This window comes from Drosophila erecta, unplaced genomic scaffold, assembly GCF_003286155.1.
Source record: "Drosophila erecta strain 14021-0224.00,06,07 unplaced genomic scaffold, DereRS2 tig00000055-arrow-pilon, whole genome shotgun sequence".
Taxonomy (NCBI): domain Eukaryota; kingdom Metazoa; phylum Arthropoda; class Insecta; order Diptera; family Drosophilidae; genus Drosophila; species Drosophila erecta.
Window position 1 is genome coordinate 3,983,626 of NW_020825200.1, and position 17,876 is coordinate 4,001,501.

At 45.0% G+C, this 17,876-nt stretch overlaps 2 protein-coding genes across 5 annotated transcripts; one reads left to right on the plus strand and one right to left on the minus strand.

Annotated features, from left to right (window-relative positions):
• Positions 1–172: 172 nt before the first annotated feature.
• LOC6541686 (protein bark beetle) lies at positions 173–15,868 on the plus strand. 4 transcript variants are annotated; one of them, XM_001968584.3, is made up of 13 exons: positions 173–399; positions 3,732–4,339; positions 5,774–5,952; positions 6,021–10,074; positions 10,135–12,340; positions 12,399–12,610; positions 12,675–13,030; positions 13,089–13,214; positions 13,369–13,392; positions 13,451–13,548; positions 13,608–13,978; positions 14,038–14,262; positions 14,355–15,868. In XM_001968584.3, the coding sequence occupies exons 2-13, from the start codon at positions 3,857–3,859 to the stop codon at positions 15,402–15,404; spliced, it is 9,384 nt and encodes a 3,127-aa protein (XP_001968620.2). In that variant the 5' UTR covers positions 173–399; positions 3,732–3,856; the 3' UTR covers positions 15,405–15,868. The 4 variants fall into 4 exon arrangements, with proteins under 4 accessions (XP_001968620.2, XP_026834305.1, XP_026834304.1 ...); XM_026978504.1 differs by lacking the exon at positions 173–399 and adding an exon at positions 1,605–1,684; XM_026978503.1 differs by lacking the exon at positions 173–399 and adding an exon at positions 3,082–3,178.
• A 220-nt stretch (positions 15,869–16,088) lies between these two features.
• Positions 16,089–16,796, minus strand: LOC6541336 (ryncolin-1). The gene is made up of 2 exons (XM_001968585.3): positions 16,276–16,796; positions 16,089–16,224 (listed from the first exon to the last, which is right to left on the minus strand). Exons 1-2 carry the CDS (start codon positions 16,794–16,796, stop codon positions 16,089–16,091), a joined length of 657 nt encoding a protein of 218 aa, XP_001968621.3.
• Between the last annotated feature and the right edge of the window lie 1,080 nt (positions 16,797–17,876).

A 17,876-nucleotide genomic window follows, 5' to 3' on the forward strand; every position in this document is an offset into this window, starting at 1 on the left:
ACCAACAGCAACAGGTCAAGTAGCCAACTCGAACCCCAAGCTTTGGCACTGCACTGGCCACATTTAGCATTTCGGCCAAGGCAGCTGAGAGTGGAGTGCGAACGCAGCTCACCCGCTCGCAAGACCGAAAGCTTTGGGGCCAGATGGGTTTACCTGGCCAACTTTGAATGACGGCTCTTCTCTCGTGAACTCAGTGCGCTCTGTGCCGCTCGTCGTTCCGTTTATTCAGTTTTTCAGTTTTGCGACGGCACTCAGTTCGGTTCAGAAGGTGTTCGATGTTGGACGTGTGCGCTTGATCGGGGAAAATAACGCTTGGCAGTAGTAACTTATTGATCTCAACGGTGCTTTGTTGTTTCTTCTCTTGGCTGTCACGTATACGTACAGTCGGTTCTTCAGAGTGTGAGTGATCGCTGACTGACCGCGCCTTAAATGCAATAAGCGTCGCTTCGGAACAGCTAAAAAATCGGAACTAAAACGCCCAAGATTATAACTTAACAGATAAAGCCGCATATCTGTGTTAAAATAGTGTCTAAATTGATATTTTTTGAGAAAACCCAAAGTGAAAAGCCAAAGCTTTTGGCCAGAAAGTGAGGTTGTGTTGGTGGCACCACCAAAAAAAGTATTACCAAACACACCACTACTGTGAAACGGCAAGTGGAGTACACAAAGAAAACATACAAGACGCGCATTAAATGACGGCTTAAAAGTGATCGGATTCTGGAGCAAAAGAATCAAATATATGAGCTTGTTCCACTTAAAAATAGGTGGTCTGTGTGCAAATTGAATGGCTTTCAAATAAACGAAAAATGAAGTTTATAATCTACCAATACGGACTAAAAGCGGTTTTATGTTATTTATCACTGTGATTGATGATTTTTTGAAAGAAAATTCAACCTAGGGGATCTCAGGCGATTTTACAAGTTTTAAGGTGTCCCAAAGGTTTTTTTTAGATTTCGCTGACAAAGTTTTGACTGGATAGAAAATCAGCGGAGTATAAAGATGGATCCGAAAATTCTGTTAGCTTTTGCTCTGTTTCTTCCCGTTTCTGCACGCTTTCTTGGCACCACCAACTAATTGCCTCATCTACGGCAATTTTTAGTTTTATTTTCCTTTTTTTTTGCGTTGGTTTGTGGCCAATAAACTGCAACTGCAACTTTTAAGTTGATGCGTTCAGCGAGCCGCAACGTTGGTTGCACTTGTTTTTTTTTTTTTAATTTGCTACCTTTTATCCCCTCCCTATAGACAGCTTGTCCCCTGCACACACTAGTTCCTCTCGGAGTTCCTCTGTCACTTCCGTTCCGCATTAGTCATTCGATGGCAATTGAATATAGAAGCCGATGACGCTGTGCCATTCTGGTTACAACAGGTTGGCCATAAAAACGTGGAAAAGTGAATTATAAGAACATTTTCGCAAACGTAAAAGGAAGTGGGGCATTATCAATCACTTGGCGTAGATAAGGAAAGGCCAAACAAAGACTACAGGCATTCCCGGTGCATTATAAAATCCCAAAGATAATAGAAACAACAAATCAACAGGTTTTGAGACTGAAATATATATACCTTATTTTAGGTTTTTTTTTCAAACATACGTGTTTCTTCACTTGAGTCTGCGATAATAGGAAGGCAAGCTTGCTGGTCAAGCTTACTACATATAGCGTCATCATGATCGTCTTCGAATGGAGATGTGAGTACCATTTTACGTGTGTGGGTAGGTCTTAGTCATGCAACGATCATGGAAGCCGGCAAGTGACTAACAAATTCTATATATTTGGGTACATCAAAGCAAATTGGACAGTAACAAGACCTCAAACGAGCATGAAATTGTTTAGGCAATTGGCTTTATTCTAACATTGGCTCAAAGGTTTGTTGAACTCTTCGGTGGAACGGAAACTAAATTAAATTGCTGTAAAATTGGCCGAAAAAACAGCTGCACAGCGGGAAATCCCTTTCACAGAACCATTCAGAAAGCTCAATAAAACTAGAACACTGCTTGGGGAATTGAACTTCACAGATTTAGAATGTACAGTGATTGAAAAATTGGCGGAAATAGTTTTAATTTCAAAACTTATTTTAGTGAGTGATCTATTTGCAGTCAGCTTGTTTTCAATCTAATCTAATCAGCTAATGCAATCAAATGGACTGAAACTTTGTCAAGAACTTGAACTGTAACTGTGTACAGCCATTGAGGTTAATATTATTTTTATCGGAACTTGGTGCGTTCACTTAACTTATGAGAAGCGCAAAATGGCAAAGAGCAAACCAAACTTAACTAAAGTTAATAAACCCATAAAAAGGCAGACAATAAACTTTTGAATGCACTTCAAACGCAGTCACGGCAACCACAAAAACAACATTCAGCGTTGCAGTTGAGTCACATCCATCGACCGTCCTATACCAGATACCAGATACAAGATACAATCCACACACGCACCGTTGCCCCTGCTTCCTCCCCCTATCCTCAGAACCCCGCCCCATAAAGCTGCTTTGCATATTCGATAAATTTAAAATGTTGGTTATCAAGAATGTTGGGGGTGCACTGAAGAAAACGTTCCTTAAAATCATAAAAATTACTATGAAAAATATTTAATGCATATATTATATATAATCCATATATATTTGTATTTTATATTTAATAATAACCAACTTTATATTACATTATTTTTTAAAAAAGTTTTATGACTTAGTCAGGTTCTTTTAGTGATCCTCAGCTAGTCAAATTTCTGCCAGTGTAAAGTGAGGGTGGGGGAAAGTTTTGGTAAAGCCCATGAGCCGAAGGTGGAAATGCTTTCTTCTTTCTTCTTACTACGCACACGTAACCGAAGGCAAATAAAAGAAAACTTGGTGAAAAACACGAGCTCTCTCGCTCTCCCGCTCCCTCTTGTGGCATGAATGGAGTGCCTCCACATTTACAGTTATTTTACTAAAGCGGGGGAATTCCAACAACTCCCCAATATTTAACATATTGTTGTTTGTTTGTCTCATTTCTTTTGTTATTGTTGTTCATCGGCCGCTCTCTTTTCCCAGCCGTTCTTTGAATCGCTCTGTCTCGCTCTATCTGTGGGTAATGCAATGTACTAAACCCTCTCGGTTTTTCAGTCGTTGCTAACGGTTCTTTGCGTACGGACGTGTTCTTATGGGAAAATTGGAAAAGTCAAAACAAAATTCTGAAAGCTGATATGTATGTGTGTGTGTGTGTGATGTGGTAGAAGCTCTGTTGTTGTTTCCGACTCTTTTTTTTGGGCCCGTTCTCTTGGTGGCTTATCAGAAAAATTTGTTGACAATGAAGCCAACCAAAATTCTCATGTTTCTGTTGGGAAATCTCAAGATATTCGAGATTGGGGTGTTGAAAAAGCAACAATAAATGAGAAATAACAGAAAAGTGCATTGAAAACAATAACAACTGTTGAAAAAGATTACCCCTTTTACCAAAACAAAGCCAAAAAGTGAAACTAAAAAATTAAGCTAAAATATGATAATAAAGTACTTCTAAAGTGTTGAAATTTTTATTAAAAGCAACCTAATTTTTTTATGTAAATAAAGAATGTGCTCCCAAACAAAACTTCTTTAATTTAAATAAATGTGCCGAAATTGGATTGCATAAAATCTAAATAGAATTTTTTAACGTGACCGCCCATAAATTATTAACTATACAATATAAAGTCTAAGATATTTGAATAAATGTTAGAGGAAGGCCAACTAATTAAAGTATAAATCCCAACTTTTTCCCTCAGCTGTTAAATAATCACGAAACTGCCATGGCGAATGTGTAATAAAAACCGTTAGTGAAGTAATTAATTGAAAGCGAAAATAAACCAAATTTAACGACAACGATTAGTGATACGAAAACGATGCACAAATGAAGCTGCAACGACATAAAACCAACTGCCAGCGGAAAAGTAAACCCCAAATAAATCCAAAATGGGCCAGCATATGTTTATGGATGCTCGTAACGCTGCTTTTTTCGACCCACTTGGCGCAGAGCCAAGAAATCCGACAAGCCGAGGACTCCAAAGAGGTGGAACTGCTACAGGATAATGACATCGAGTTCGCCAGTCTCGATGGCGCCACCCAGCTTTTGCCAGCAACCCGACATTCCGGCGCAGACGTCACCGTGGCGCCACAAGGTACCACCCCATCGATGACGTCATCTGCGTCGTACACCGAGCTGCAAGGCGGCGAAATCCTCAGCGACCGAATCCTGCGGCGCAGCGAGAGTCCTTATTTGGCACGCGACGATATCGAGGTCCTGCGTGGAGCCCGTTTGACCATCGAGCCGGGTGTTACCATCGAGTTTGCCCCCACCAAGGGACTCAAAATCAACGGCGTCCTGCAGGCGGTGGTAAGTCGGAAAATCCTAATGGGGAAAATTCATTAGGCACGCTCGGAAAAGCTGGCTGTAACTCGAGCATGATTGACGGGGGAAACCCTAGAACCTTAACTTGGGAAATCCTATTAAGTGCACCAGTTTGTATATATACAGTATATAAACTTATAGTTTTTTACTTAAATATGCTCTGTATGAATTTTTAGCAAGTTGAGCCTGATTGACTGGGGGAAACTCTGTATAGAGGGCATGAAATGCCTGTGGTGGGTGAAAGGGAAATGTTTGTACGAAATTAGCTGAGGAAATGGCACAAATAATAGCCCCAATGAAATCATATTACCATGATGAGCTTGGGAAACGACAGCAATGTTCATGATGAAAACTCACATTACAATAATGATAAGAAGCATTTATAGGCAGGTTTCAAGAGCAATTATAGGCAAATAATTATTTTGAGTCAATTTAAGCAAATAGTTCGCTTTATATGGAGTAAATCCGTAGTCTGAAGTCATTTTCTGCCTACACCTGTTGCCATTTGTGAATGATTAAGCGGCACCTGTTGCTATCAGCCGAGGGTGCCCTGTGAGTAATCTTGCTGGTGATAAGCTCCATGCAAGAGCTTCGTACTGAAGTTCCCTCATTGTTGACTTTATGGCAGTGATAAGATTACGATTGTCTGATTTACACATCGTGGAGAAGGGGAGATACCGCATTTCATGTGGAGCGTTGAGCGGAGTGCATGTGGATGCCATAATACAGTATGTGGTAGGTTAGGACCTGCTCCATCTTTAACCCCGTAATTGGGTCAGCCAAGTTCAGTTGACTTCCTCTCAATTATGACGCGCACTTTACATGTTCCGCTCCGCTCTGAGCTTCTGCAGCCACTTAATCAGCGGTCAAGGGGTCACCGGGGGTTAATTAGATTTAAGTGAATGTCGGAGTGGCATAATTGAGCAAGCCACAGACCGAAAGGGAAATGATTAAATTAGCTTTGTCAAACTCTTAAGCCAGTTCTAAGCTCTCCATATTTTACACGTTTTTTGGGATATGCAAAACACAAGTGAGTCACGGGCTCTCAAGGGTTAAGAGTTCACAGCGCCTTGCTGTTAATTAAATAAAACTGCTTTGCGGCAGTGGGCGACTCTTCGTTTGGAGATCTCTGTTGCATAGGTGTTAATTGATGCCCCAATTGCTTCGGAAATTTCATATACTATGTGTTTTTCATGTCGGTTTTCATTGGCAAACGAAGGCCAAGTGGCGAGAAGATATCATAATTGAAAACGAACATAATTGCATGCTACGTGAGGGAAACAGAGTCGCGTTGAAATGGTTGAACTAAAAAATGGCTAGTGAAAATGGCTTACAAAATTACCATTGAGGAAGATTTTCTTTTTTGCTGCGAGTTTATATGATTTAGTATCTAAATTTCCCAATAAATATACCTTCTAGGGCACACCGACCTCCAGAATTGTGCTGAGATCCCAGAGTAATACGGCCAACTACAAGCTGGAGCTGCCCGATGACCAAGAGAAGGGCATTAGACTGGTGGATGGACCCACTCCCGTCGAGGGCAGACTGCAGCTGTTCCACAAGGGAGCATGGAGATCGGTCTGCTCCAACTCCAGAAAGTGAGTAGTGCACTCAGTGACTCAATCACTCACCTAATAACTAATAACTCAATATTTGCCCTGAACAGTTGGACACTGGCGGACTATGGAGTGGCTTGCAAGCAGCTGGGCTATAGAGGCGGCAGATTCTGGAATTGGGTGGAGCGAACGCCAGGATATTATCCACGTCTTCTGTACGAGCAGCCCAAGTGTAGAGGCGGCGAGGGAAGTCTTCAGGACTGCGCTTGGACCTCCAGGCAAATGGGAGCTGGTGCCTGTGATTACCACAACGATCTGGGCGTCCAATGTCTGCCCGTCCATTCCGAAACTCTGGGCCATTGGCGTGGCATATACTTCGATAATGCGCCATCCACAAAGGCACTGGGCAGGGACAACATCGTTTATGCGGCCCAGTCGGAGTCACGTCTGAAATATGTGGACATCATAAGGGCGGGAAGTGGCGCAGGCTTCAGTGCCAAGTCGGCAGTGGAAGTCCAAGGATTGCCACCGCAAATGGAGCACGTGGTGATCAGTCACTCGGCCTACACAGGATTCAATAGCACGCGGCCCTGGGCAGGATTCCAGCTGCAAAATGTCACCGTGAGGAAGTGCAACGGCATTGGAGTCTTCGTCAACTCCAGTCAAGGCGCAGTGCAGTTGGATGGCTGCTCCATAGTGGATAACGCTGGAGACGGCATCAAATATGTGGGGCACGACTTGAGGGGCACGGAAAGAAAGGATCGAGCCAGCATATACGACTTTTGCACGCTGCCCACGACGTCGGGACAAACGTATCCCATTTCGCTGTCCTTCACGCAGAAGTATTACGCAGGATCTGGCAAGGAGTGTGGCAAGTACTTCTTTACACGACCGGGATATCTGCTCACGCTCCACTTTGAGAACTTTGTCCTGATGCAAAACGAAACGGCCACAGTGGAAATCTACGATGGAGCCTCGACCAACGATCGCCTGCTGTTCGCATGGAAGGCCAGGAACTTCACGAGGCCCCAAAGTGTTACCTCGACGAGGGAGAAAATGTTTGTGAGGATACGAGCGGATGCCAGGCAGGAGCTAAATGGTTTCTTCCGGATGACGTCCGGCGACTCGGTGGCCTACGACCTGAAGGTGTCACAGTCCACGGTGGAGGATAATGGCGGTCGTGGTGTTGCCATCGACAATATCAGATCCAAGCTGCATGTGCACAGCAGCTCTGTCTCCGGAAACGGTCATGTGGCAGGGGTTCATGTCACGAGCGGAGCTGGAGACGTGAACATAACCAGCTCCAACATCAGCTTTAACAATGGCGCCGGCGTTAACATCACCTACTATGGTGGCAATCGGAACATCTCCAGGTCGGCTCTGACTGCCAACAAGGGCTATGGCATAGCCACTTGGCTGAACCAGACATCCGACGTGAGTCGAATGGAGTACATACCGTTTAACCAAACCAGCGTGGTGGAGTACTCGCAGATCGACGGAAACCTGGAGACGGGAGTGTTCCACGGCAATTTCTGTCGGCCCATTTGGGTGAACATCACGGGAAACAGTTTCAACGGCAGTCAACAGAACGATATATTCATTGAATCCTGCTACCAGGCCACTGCGAATGGGCGACCCAATATGCAGCTTCAGCTAGGACATAATCAGTTTAAGTACTCCCAAGCGAACTCCATATATCTAAGCCCAGCTTTGAATCTTCAAGGACGCATCGAGTACAATGTGTTCCGCTTTGGTGCCTACGGTTGTTTGTTCATCAACAACGACTACATCTATCCGGAGTTTAATTACTTTCCGGTCAAGCTGATCATACAGAGTAACTACTTTATGAGAAACAGCGGAGTCCATGTGGTTTCTCTGGGCCTATCGCCCTACAGCAGAGCCGAAGTACAGTATATACTATTCACAAGGAACTTTGTGAGAGGCAACAATATCACGGAGGCCTTTGGTCCCCTCATCGCAGGCTCAGAGGGCAGTGATGGTGCTGGTCGGTTGAATCCGCGGTCCCGGGTGGCAGCTCCCGTCGTGGTGGGTTCAAGTAATGTTGACATATTCCGGAACATACTGCACAATCTGGATTCCATGTACGAGATCGGCTCGCAGCTCACGGATCAAAGTAAGATTATCAACGCCACTTGCAATTGGCTGGGTCACACGGATGAGAACAGGATATACGCTCGGCTGTTCCACCGCAACGATCGCTACAATCTGGCGAAGATCAACTACCTGCCATACCTGTTGCACAGCTCCAATCCGGGTTCCACGGCCATGATTACGGTTTCCACTGTGGTTCCCCGGTTTTTCCACGAGGGAAGCGATGTCATTGGTGGCGAAGTGGATGGCCAGGATATGGTGCCAGCTGGAACGTATACGGTGACCAAGGACATCAATATCAGACCTGGTGGTAAGCTCATACTCCAGCCAGGTACCACGCTCAAATTCGAGCCCAGTGTGGGCATGATGGTGGCAGGGAAATTGGAAGCCAGAGGACGCCGACCCGATGACATACTCTTCACCTTGAAGCGAGAAACGATTATGGGCGAATCGAATGACACGGAAACCATCGATTTGGACAGCGAAACAGAGGCCATAGATATGGAAACGGAGGTAATACCGTCGGATGGAGTGCCGCGAGTTCCAGTTCGATTAGTAGGAGGAACGGGCGCCAATGAGGGAAGACTTCAGGTTTACCTGAAGGGACGATGGGGCACTGTGTGCGATTATGGCTGGAATGTGCTGAATGCAGCTCTGGTGTGCCACCAGTTGGGCTACTCCCTGAATCCCCAGGACTGGAGATTACTTCGCTCCCAGTTACCCAACGCTGGCACTTCCGAGGACATTTTGATGGCCAGTGTCAGGTGCACACTTCAGGATCGCGACGTGACCAAGTGCCGGGCTGAATACGAGTTCGAAAACACCTGTAGCCATGAGAACGATGTGGGTCTCAGGTGCTACGAGGGTGCCTGGGCTGGAGTTCGTTTCAGTATGTTGGCCGAAAGGGCGGACCTGCAGTATGTAACTGTGGAAAAGGCCGGACTCTTCGACTACACCACCAATGCCTTTAAGCCCGCAGTGCAGATGGATCATGCGCGGCACAATCTGGAGAATGTGAGAATCGTGAACAATCTGCAAGACGGCTTGGGTATTATATATGCCGACATATACGCTGGCAAGTCTGTGAACAACATCAAGAACTCGGAGTTCGCTGGCAATAAGGGAAGTGGTATTAGCCTAAAGCAACTGGACTTCAGGATCTCGGGATCCATCATCAAGGACAACAAAGGCAGTGGTGTTTCCCACGATGCAGTGATATCTGCGTTGGATCAAAAGGAAATTGGCGGATGGTTCAACATGGCCACCGATTTCAATTCCTTCGATACAGATTACGATCCGTACCTCCTGCCCCACGAAATAAGCAATATTGACTTGGGAACCTTCGAGCACAAGTACATAAGAACTCAGGAGCTGCTGGGACAAAACATCAATCGCAAAATAGTGGTTCAATGTCCAGCAGGCTATGTCATTGGAATACAACTCCTGAATCCCATACACAATCTGTCCACAGAGAGCATAAACATCCTGAATGCCAGGACCGAGAATATTAGAAGTGATCTGTGGCAAGTTAAAAGGGATTTAAACGTGTTCCCAGTTACCAGCAGCAGTTATGGCATTATAATTTACTACGAGAGCGGCTTGCAGGCCTTGGGAGGAGCTGTTTTGATGCTGAGCACAGTCACGGCTCCAGTTCAGAACATTAGGAACCGCATTGTCAGCGGTGCTGTGCCCACGCTAACCATTCGATCAACGAAGATACAAAAGAATCTGAGGGGTATTACGGGCATCTACTACAATCGCTACATAGGCGACAATGGGGAGTATTATTTGAGGAAAGCCAACGAATCAATCAAGCTTATCAACTCGGAGCTTAGCTACAATGAACGAGAGGCTATACTCATCAGGTCACCATTCTGGGATGTGATCTCCAGTAACTTATCAGAGGTTACACTACACGTCAATGGTTCGCTTATCACCCAGAATGGACTTGGCATACGACAAATGTCAAAGGATCTGCGATCGTCGAACAACCTGTTCCATTACGTCATACAGGATACGACAGTTGAGCAGAATATTCATGGAGGCTTCCAGGTAATATTAAAATCTAATTAAAATGTTCATGCAATGTAACTAGCTTTTTTCCATTTTCAGATGTCTTTGCCATACGTGTGGCAGTACAACGAAAACTTCACTCACTCGATTTACTTCGGCAACAGCACGTGGCAAAGAAATCGCGACTTCCGCATTTCCGTTTCCGGTCACTACACAGTCTTCAACATAACCTCCAATGTCTTTAGAGAGAATAACTGTCCTGGAGCACTGATATCTCTGGATGGAATGGAAAAGCGGCTTCGTTTTGACAACAATCGCTTTGAGTCGAACAACGCCAAGTTTGTGCTGCTTTTCAAGGCGGATTCCCTAAGTGAGATCATTGGACAAGTGCCTGCCAGCATTGAATTCAACAGCTTCAAAGGAAACAATATAGTTACCATGACCGCAAACTACCGAAGTCATTATATGAAAGTGGCCAGAAGGATACGGAAACAACATAAAATACCCACCGCAGTGATTCGACTGGATGGTGTCCAGAATGTGCGACTGTATCGCAATCTGATAGCCGACAATGAAATGGACTATAATTTGGTGGCTGGTGTGAGATCGGCCAGATTGAACAACTACTTTGAGGCGAGAGAGAACTGGTGGGGCACCAAGGACACCGCCTTCATAGAGGCCAAGATTTTCGACTTTGACAACTGGAACGATCATGCGGATGTCATATATCAGCCTTTCCTCATCGAAGACAGCTACGATGCCAGTGTTTCCGTGGTCGTGCCCTTCAATCAGGATCAGGAGATAGACTTGAGCAGCTATAGAGGTGGCAGAGTGTATAAGGACTTGTTGCTGACGAAGCAGAGTACCCCCTACTACATATCATCTGATATTACGGTCATGCCCGGCAAAACTTTGACTATAAACCATGGCGTCACCATGGAATTTGAGCCCAACGTGGGTATATTGGTTTTGGGCACCCTAGTGGCCATTGGATACAGGGAATCACCTATCGTGATGCGGCCCTTCAGAAATGCCACCCGAGAATCTCTGATCGATGTTCAGCCCAAGAAACGGGCGCTGGAGGACATGAGTGCTCCACTTACCGAATTTGATTCCATAAGACTGTGTACCAGTGCCAACAACTGCACAGGAGATGCTGATGGATTGTTCGGATTGAATGAGGGCTTTCTGGAGTACTTCAATCATACCACTCTTCAGTGGGTTCCTATCTGCGACAGCAGATTCACAGAGCGGAACGCTCAGGTGGTTTGTCGGGAACTGGGCTATGATCCTCTGAATGTCTACTATGGTCATGATCGCAGGATAGAGTTCCACACGAACTCACTGACGCGAATTTGGTCCTGGGTGCAACCACTGGAGTGCCGAGGGGACGAGGAGAGAATGGAGGATTGTGCCGAGCGTTTGAATGGTCAACTTTATGGACATCGCCACGAATGCCGTTGGGATGATGTATTCGTCTTTGTCAGCTGCAATGGCATTGCTGACGATGAAGTTTATTGGGGTGGCATAAGGTTCGCCAACTCCAAGTTCGAGGAAATCCAATATGAACATCGCTTGCACAACACCAGGTCACATGCGAGGTTGCCATTGAGGGAAAGCCAGCTGGAGTTCGTCAAAATCGAGCAGGCAGGCATACTCCACAATCACAAAGCAGCTGCCATTCAAGCCATTCACAAGAACCCATCTATAACCTCGGTGAGCATAGAGAACTCGGCTAATCACGGCATAAACATGATTGCTCCCAGTGGTAAACTGAATTTGAATCATTTGAACATCAACAATACTCTGGGAACCGGAATTAGCATTGTATCGCTGAGTGGCGAGGGCCGTGATAGCGATGAATCTAGTTTCACGCCCTTGAAGAAGTTGGATCTTCCCTATAAGCTCTTCTCCCTGGTGGATATATGCGATCCCCAAAAGGTGCTGACCATCGAAGAGCGCATGCTGATCTACTACAAATATGATAACAATCCCGTGAACTGTGTGAAGATCTTCACCTCCGCCTTTCGAGCTAAGCCAATCGGCTTCAGGTTGCTACAATCCAATTTGTTCAATCACTCCAAGTTGTATGGCCGAACCGATTTTATCAAGCTGTACGACGGTGATATCTACAATGTGACTGCCACCTACTTGGGTAAAATCGAATCTGATACGGATAATCAAAGAGCGTTCTTCAAGACCAAGGGCCCAACGATGAGTCTCCAGTTGGTGGCTAGTGGTGCCCCCGAAACACATGGTTTTATCGCCGAAGTCGTCACTGTGCCCATTTCCACTTTGGGCCAATGTAAGCTACTTAAATTATGCGAATTGTGTATTTGTTTTAATCGTAAGATACTTTACAGATCGCGATGCCCTGCACAATCTCACAGATACTCATATCTCAGGTGCGATCAAAGGGGCGGTTACTTACTCTTCTGCCGGCGAGGTCACGCCCACCTTGACCCTAATTGGCAATCGGATAGAGAAGAATTGCCGTCAATTGTACGGCAATTTCTCCACCTGCACTTCGGCTCTGAATTTGGATGTGCAGAACATGAACTCGTTGTACTTCATGGTAGGTCTATAACAGAGATTTCTTTCCAATTTAAAGGCAACCTGCTTCTGATGCCCATTCGCAGAACAACCTGATAACAGAAAACCAAGGCGGTCTTCGGATTAGAGCTGATTCTCGAGGTTCAGCCACTTCACTTCGAGGCTTCGTGCATCACAATCTCTTCATGAGGAATCGCAATCGTCCAGCTCTGTACGTCGAGGGCAGACAATCCTCGCCGTACCAAGAAGTGGAGCTTTATCGCAACTACTTTGCCCAAAATATGGCCGGCTATGAGGATGTGATAAGATTGTGCCAAGTGGTATCCAACTTCAGCTACAACTATGTGCACAGCAACGTGGGAGGACGAATCATGGAGGTTTCTGGCTTCGAAAAGGTGCGATTGCAGATCTATCAGACGACGGCTCACAATGGTTTCTACAGGCAAGTCCCCAAACTTACTTTAAATTATAAGCTTATTAAAAAATATTTGTTTTTTTAGGAATTTTGCCACTAACTGGATGACCAGGGCCACAATTGTGGCTGGAACAGCGGGCCAGCAATATGTGGATAATATTTTCGAGAACCACGAAAACGACTATGAGCTGCTTACAGTCAACAATTCCATGTAACTATTCTTGCTCCTATCTAAATGATTTTATGAAAATACTCGCCTTTTTATAACTTTATTCCAATTTTTCTGTGCCCATTCTACTATTCTATTAATGGCAATCTAATTTCTAATTTTACTTCTTCCATTTCCTCCATTTTCCTACCTGTAGTTTGAGTTTTGACTATGAAAACAGGTAAGATATAAAAAGACCTTTGCAAAGTGGTTATTAATATTGTACCTTTCTTGACCAGGACCTTCGAAACCTGGAGCTCTAAGATCGATGCTCGTCACAATTATTGGAGCTATAACAACACCATCTCGGTGCAGTCTCGTATCAGAGATAAGTCAGGTGAGTTGGCACTTAATCATTAGATCCAGTACAACTCTATAGCATGTAATTCCCAACAGATGATCCTATGCTACTGGAGGTCTTAGCCGTGCCCTTCCAAATGAACAATGAGACCATACTGGATGGAAAATGTCCTCCAGGCTGGGCGCTGGTCCACGACACCTGCTTCATCTATGTGGGAGCACCGATGACTTTCCACGAAGCCCGAGACTTCTGCCGCTCGGAGAACTCCACAATGCCCTTCATACGCACCGATAAGACTACGCTGTGGAAGTATTTGCAGAGCCAGATGAGGCACTTGAAGTATCCGGATAAGGTTTGGATTCAGGACTACAATCACATAGATCGCTGCACGAGCTTTGTGTTCGGGGAAATCGAGATCGAGGATTGCAACAAGGAGCGCGGCTTTATTTGCGAATCGGATCCCAGGGTAAAAAGTCAAGCAACAATAGAAAATAAACATTGGTTGGTAACTGTCTTTGGTCTTAGGTTATTATTGATCCCTTATCCTGGCGAGCAGACATCTTTGCCATCAGTATTATCTCAGCCTTTGTGCTCGCCATCATATTGCTGATCCTGGTGGCCTTCTGCTGGTTCGCCAAATCCAAACATCGACACACCCAGCGACTCCAAAGAAGGAACAGCATTCGTCAAAGTTTGCGCAGCTTGAACAGCATCGATCCGCAGGGTTCGCTGCGCAGAAGACCCAATTATGTATGATTTTTATTATGTTTTGATTTTATTATCCACTGATTTTTGTTTGATTATTTTCTTGATTTTTACTCAATTTTATGTTGGCTAATCAGAACATGTCCAGCAATGGAACGTTGTCCAAGAGTCAGGACTACAAGCAGATGGTGGCCAATGGCTCCATAGATTCCATGGACAAAAGTGTGTTGAGCTCGGAGGCCGGTAGCTATGAGGGCTACGAACAGAAGCCCCACTACAACGAGTATGTGAACCAGAATGCCCTGAGACCAGCACAGCCTGCCCAGGATCAGCAAGGTCACAAGGTGGCCACCATTTCCAAGGCGAGTGGCCATCGGGCGAGAGCCGCCGCAGCTGCAGCTGCTGCCTTGCAACCCGACGCCTTTGAGCTAAGCTACCGGAATGAGGGCTTCCGGGATAACTCCACCTACGGCGGTGGCACCCGAGCCAATTCCATCAGCACCAGTGTGGCCGAGGATACGCCAATCATACATCACACGGACCAGGAGCTCGATGAGGGCGGTTCCGATTACTACGGAAATGCGAGTACGTTGCCACTGCGAACCGAAGGTGGCACTCCAGCTGGAAGGCGTGGCCAGCCCGGCTTGGCCTTTCTCAGCGAACTCAAGCAGAACCTGCCCGAGTACCAAAGAAGCTCGCATAGCAGTTTCATGCCCCATCGAAGCAGCGGCGACTCCCTGCCCTTTGATCAAAAGCTAGATCAGTTCAACTACTCCACAGAGTCCTCACTGTACCGCCCGGCGCCTGGCGTGCCCAGCAGTGGTCAGCAGGCAACACCAGCGGACATGCGACGTCCGGACTCGTACTACACTGCCGTGCGGAGTAGTAAAGCTCCAGTATCCCATTACCGGACACCAAGGCCACTGGCACAACCACCGGCCGCACCAAATGTGGCGGTGGCGCCTCCGGGTGGTTCGGCGCAACGGCGCCCCAAAACGGTGTACCAAACCGCATCCGAGGAGTCGTCACCAACGACACCGTCGCCACTGACCAATCAGTACCACCGCTCCAAGTCGGAGGCTCTGCTCGAAACAGATTTCGATGGAGATGGAGGAGGATCGGGTGGCCTGCAGCCACTGCAGACAAACGGACGTAGTCACAGTCAGCCCTTGGAAACGGCCATGTGAAGTGGCGTCATCCATTCCATACTCTAATTTAACCCTCACGCCACACATTAACCCTTTACGGAACTGACCAAATACTAGGGCAAATTTGTATTTAATTTATAGAGTAGGAGTTGCTACGTGAAGTAGTATTTGTTTATAGGCTTAGCTTATTGAATGAAACAGAGTACTTTGATTTTTCCCTCGTGTTTTCCTTTTATTTCCCTGCAGTTATTTTGGTCAGTTTCGTTTAGGATAACAGCCACCACAGCTTCGTAGCTTTTAGTTTGCCTTTAAAAACTATAGTTTACTTTTAAAATCGAGATTACGATTGAGAGAGACCAAGAGAGACGAACACGCCCGCCCGTTGTTTTTATTTTTTGTGGTAAACTTAAATCATTCCATCCATTAGCTTTAAGTCTACCATTAACTATTGCCGAAACGAATTAGTTCTAAGTTGTTGTATATACACAGAAAATTAAAAGAAAACTGATTGAAATTAGTTGTTTTCCTTGATGAAAAAGCACTTGCGTCTAAGTTGGCACAAATTTGATGAGCCTAATTATAGGGAGAATGAACAAAAAAATCGTTTCCCGTGCCATTAAAAAAGGTGTTTATTTTCTGATAATAATTTTCTGGGAAGCAATGTCAAGCTATTTGGAGGTCTAATCACAATGAATCATTTTAGTTTATGATAGCTTAATTCAACTAACCCAAAGATTGAGAAACCCGTCTTGGCCTTATCATCATTTGAGCGCGCTTCATCACGTAGGGAACATCTCTAAAGGTAGTCCACAGTATGCCTCTTCCGGATTGGTCTTCACCAAAGAGCCCAAACAAGTGGCTAAATAGAAAGTTTTAAAAATAAATACATATGACTTGAGTGAGCACTTACCTCGTTAGGCAACTGCGGAACCACCAAGCGCCCTTAAATTGTTGTGCACAGCCCGTTGGTCCTGTCCAGTCGTTCTTGCGATCTATGGTGCTGAAACTCATGCCCAGGTGATATTCAAGTGAATCCCCGGCGTCTCCGATGGATTTTCCGGTCGATTCCAGGATGTATTTTTTGTCCTCGGGACCGATGGTGAAGTTATCGTACAGCTGATATCGCTTATCTTGTTTGTAATCCTCCAGCAGAACTAGAAGTTCCTGGGGTTCCGAGGCAGTCATCGCATGCAGCTTGTCCAGGCCGATAAAGAACTCATTGTTCAGATGGCCAAATCCGTTTTTGTAGTCCCTCCACTCCAGAAAGAAGTCCTGACTTCCATCGTATCGAAGCAGGATTACTGTCCATCCTCCTCCGTGGCTTTCCTGATCGCATTTCACCGCAAAGGGGTCTTCACTGTACTCAGGCACGCGGATGACAAGGTCACTCTTTGACGATTCAGCGCAGTTGGCTGGGTAAGAAGTGGGCATACAAGAGTCGAACCTTTTGTCTAAACGTTCCAAAATTTCTGCCTGGCGCTTTTGCTCCGCACTGCGATTTTAGATAAGAACAATTAAAGCTCTTTTAAAGATTGATCAATTACCTTATAGCGGCCACTTCCGATTTCACGGCTGTAAGATTATCACAGATGGATAGTAGAGTACATACTTCCTTGCCATTTTGGCCAACTGCTGCATTCAAAAAGGACACAAATAATATTCCGAGCCACAACATGTCTTCGCTGCAGCTGTTGCTTAACTAAATCAAAAACTTAATTGTTTCTCAATTAAGTTCCATAATCAAAAGTGGTCTTTCTTATCTTAATGGCTGATTCAACAAACGCCTATCAATACCCCCATCTGTAAGAATTGAGCTCAAAGCTGGGGTTTCCCCGATCTCAGTATAATAATCTCAGTTAGCTGCAATTAAATTCGAATTTAACGTTCGCTTAAAAATTTGTTTTCCATCGACCAAATAGTCAAGGTTCGAGTCTGTGCTAAATGTAAAACGCAGAACTGTAGAAAACATTTTACATGACAACAGTTATCTGTCTCCACTGATTAAAGTAATTTATAATTTACTTACATACAAATAAATTTATGAATGGTTCTTGCTGAGCTCCAAGGAACAGCAATACAATTGAAAGTTATTAAATTGCAATCATTTCGGATTCAACGTGACGTGTCTTAATTTGGATTTGGCATTGAGCACCTAATTGCTTTTTCAAAAAGAATGTTCATTGGGTAAGCTCTTTATGCAAGGCACGCGCAAAAAAAAAGAAAACTCTTGTTGCTGGAGAGTGTTGCCAGCTCTGAGCGCTAAATTCTATAAAAATGGAAAAAGCTACAAGCTATTTGTGCTTATGTGTGCATATATAACAGTATTTATATGTCAAATTTTTTATTTCTAATCATTGCAGCTGTTAGCTGTGCGCAAAGCCACATAAATTACTCTAACGGTGTGCAAATGGTTCACAATAAGAAAGACGCACTTATTATGAATCCAATCTGAAGCTTTTAAAAAAACTTAAATCTGAAAACTTTTTTTTATTTTTTTCAATGGTTTTATAA

Bases quoted from the DNA above. Each gene is read 5' to 3' on its own strand.
- LOC6541686 (XM_001968584.3), top strand. From the start codon at position 3,857: ATGAAGCTGCAACGACATAAAACCAACTGCCAGCGGAAAAGTAAACCC. The intron at 10,075-10,134 runs GTAATATTAAAA...TTCCATTTTCAG, and splicing joins ATATTCATGGAGGCTTCCAG to ATGTCTTTGCCATACGTGTG. The intron at 12,611-12,674 runs GTAGGTCTATAA...GCCCATTCGCAG, and splicing joins TGAACTCGTTGTACTTCATG to AACAACCTGATAACAGAAAA.
- LOC6541336 (XM_001968585.3), bottom strand. From the start codon at position 16,796: ATGCCCACTTCTTACCCAGCCAACTGCGCTGAATCGTCAAAGAGTGAC. The intron at 16,225-16,275 runs GTAAGTGCTCAC...CTTTCTATTTAG, and splicing joins TTCCGCAGTTGCCTAACGAG to CCACTTGTTTGGGCTCTTTG.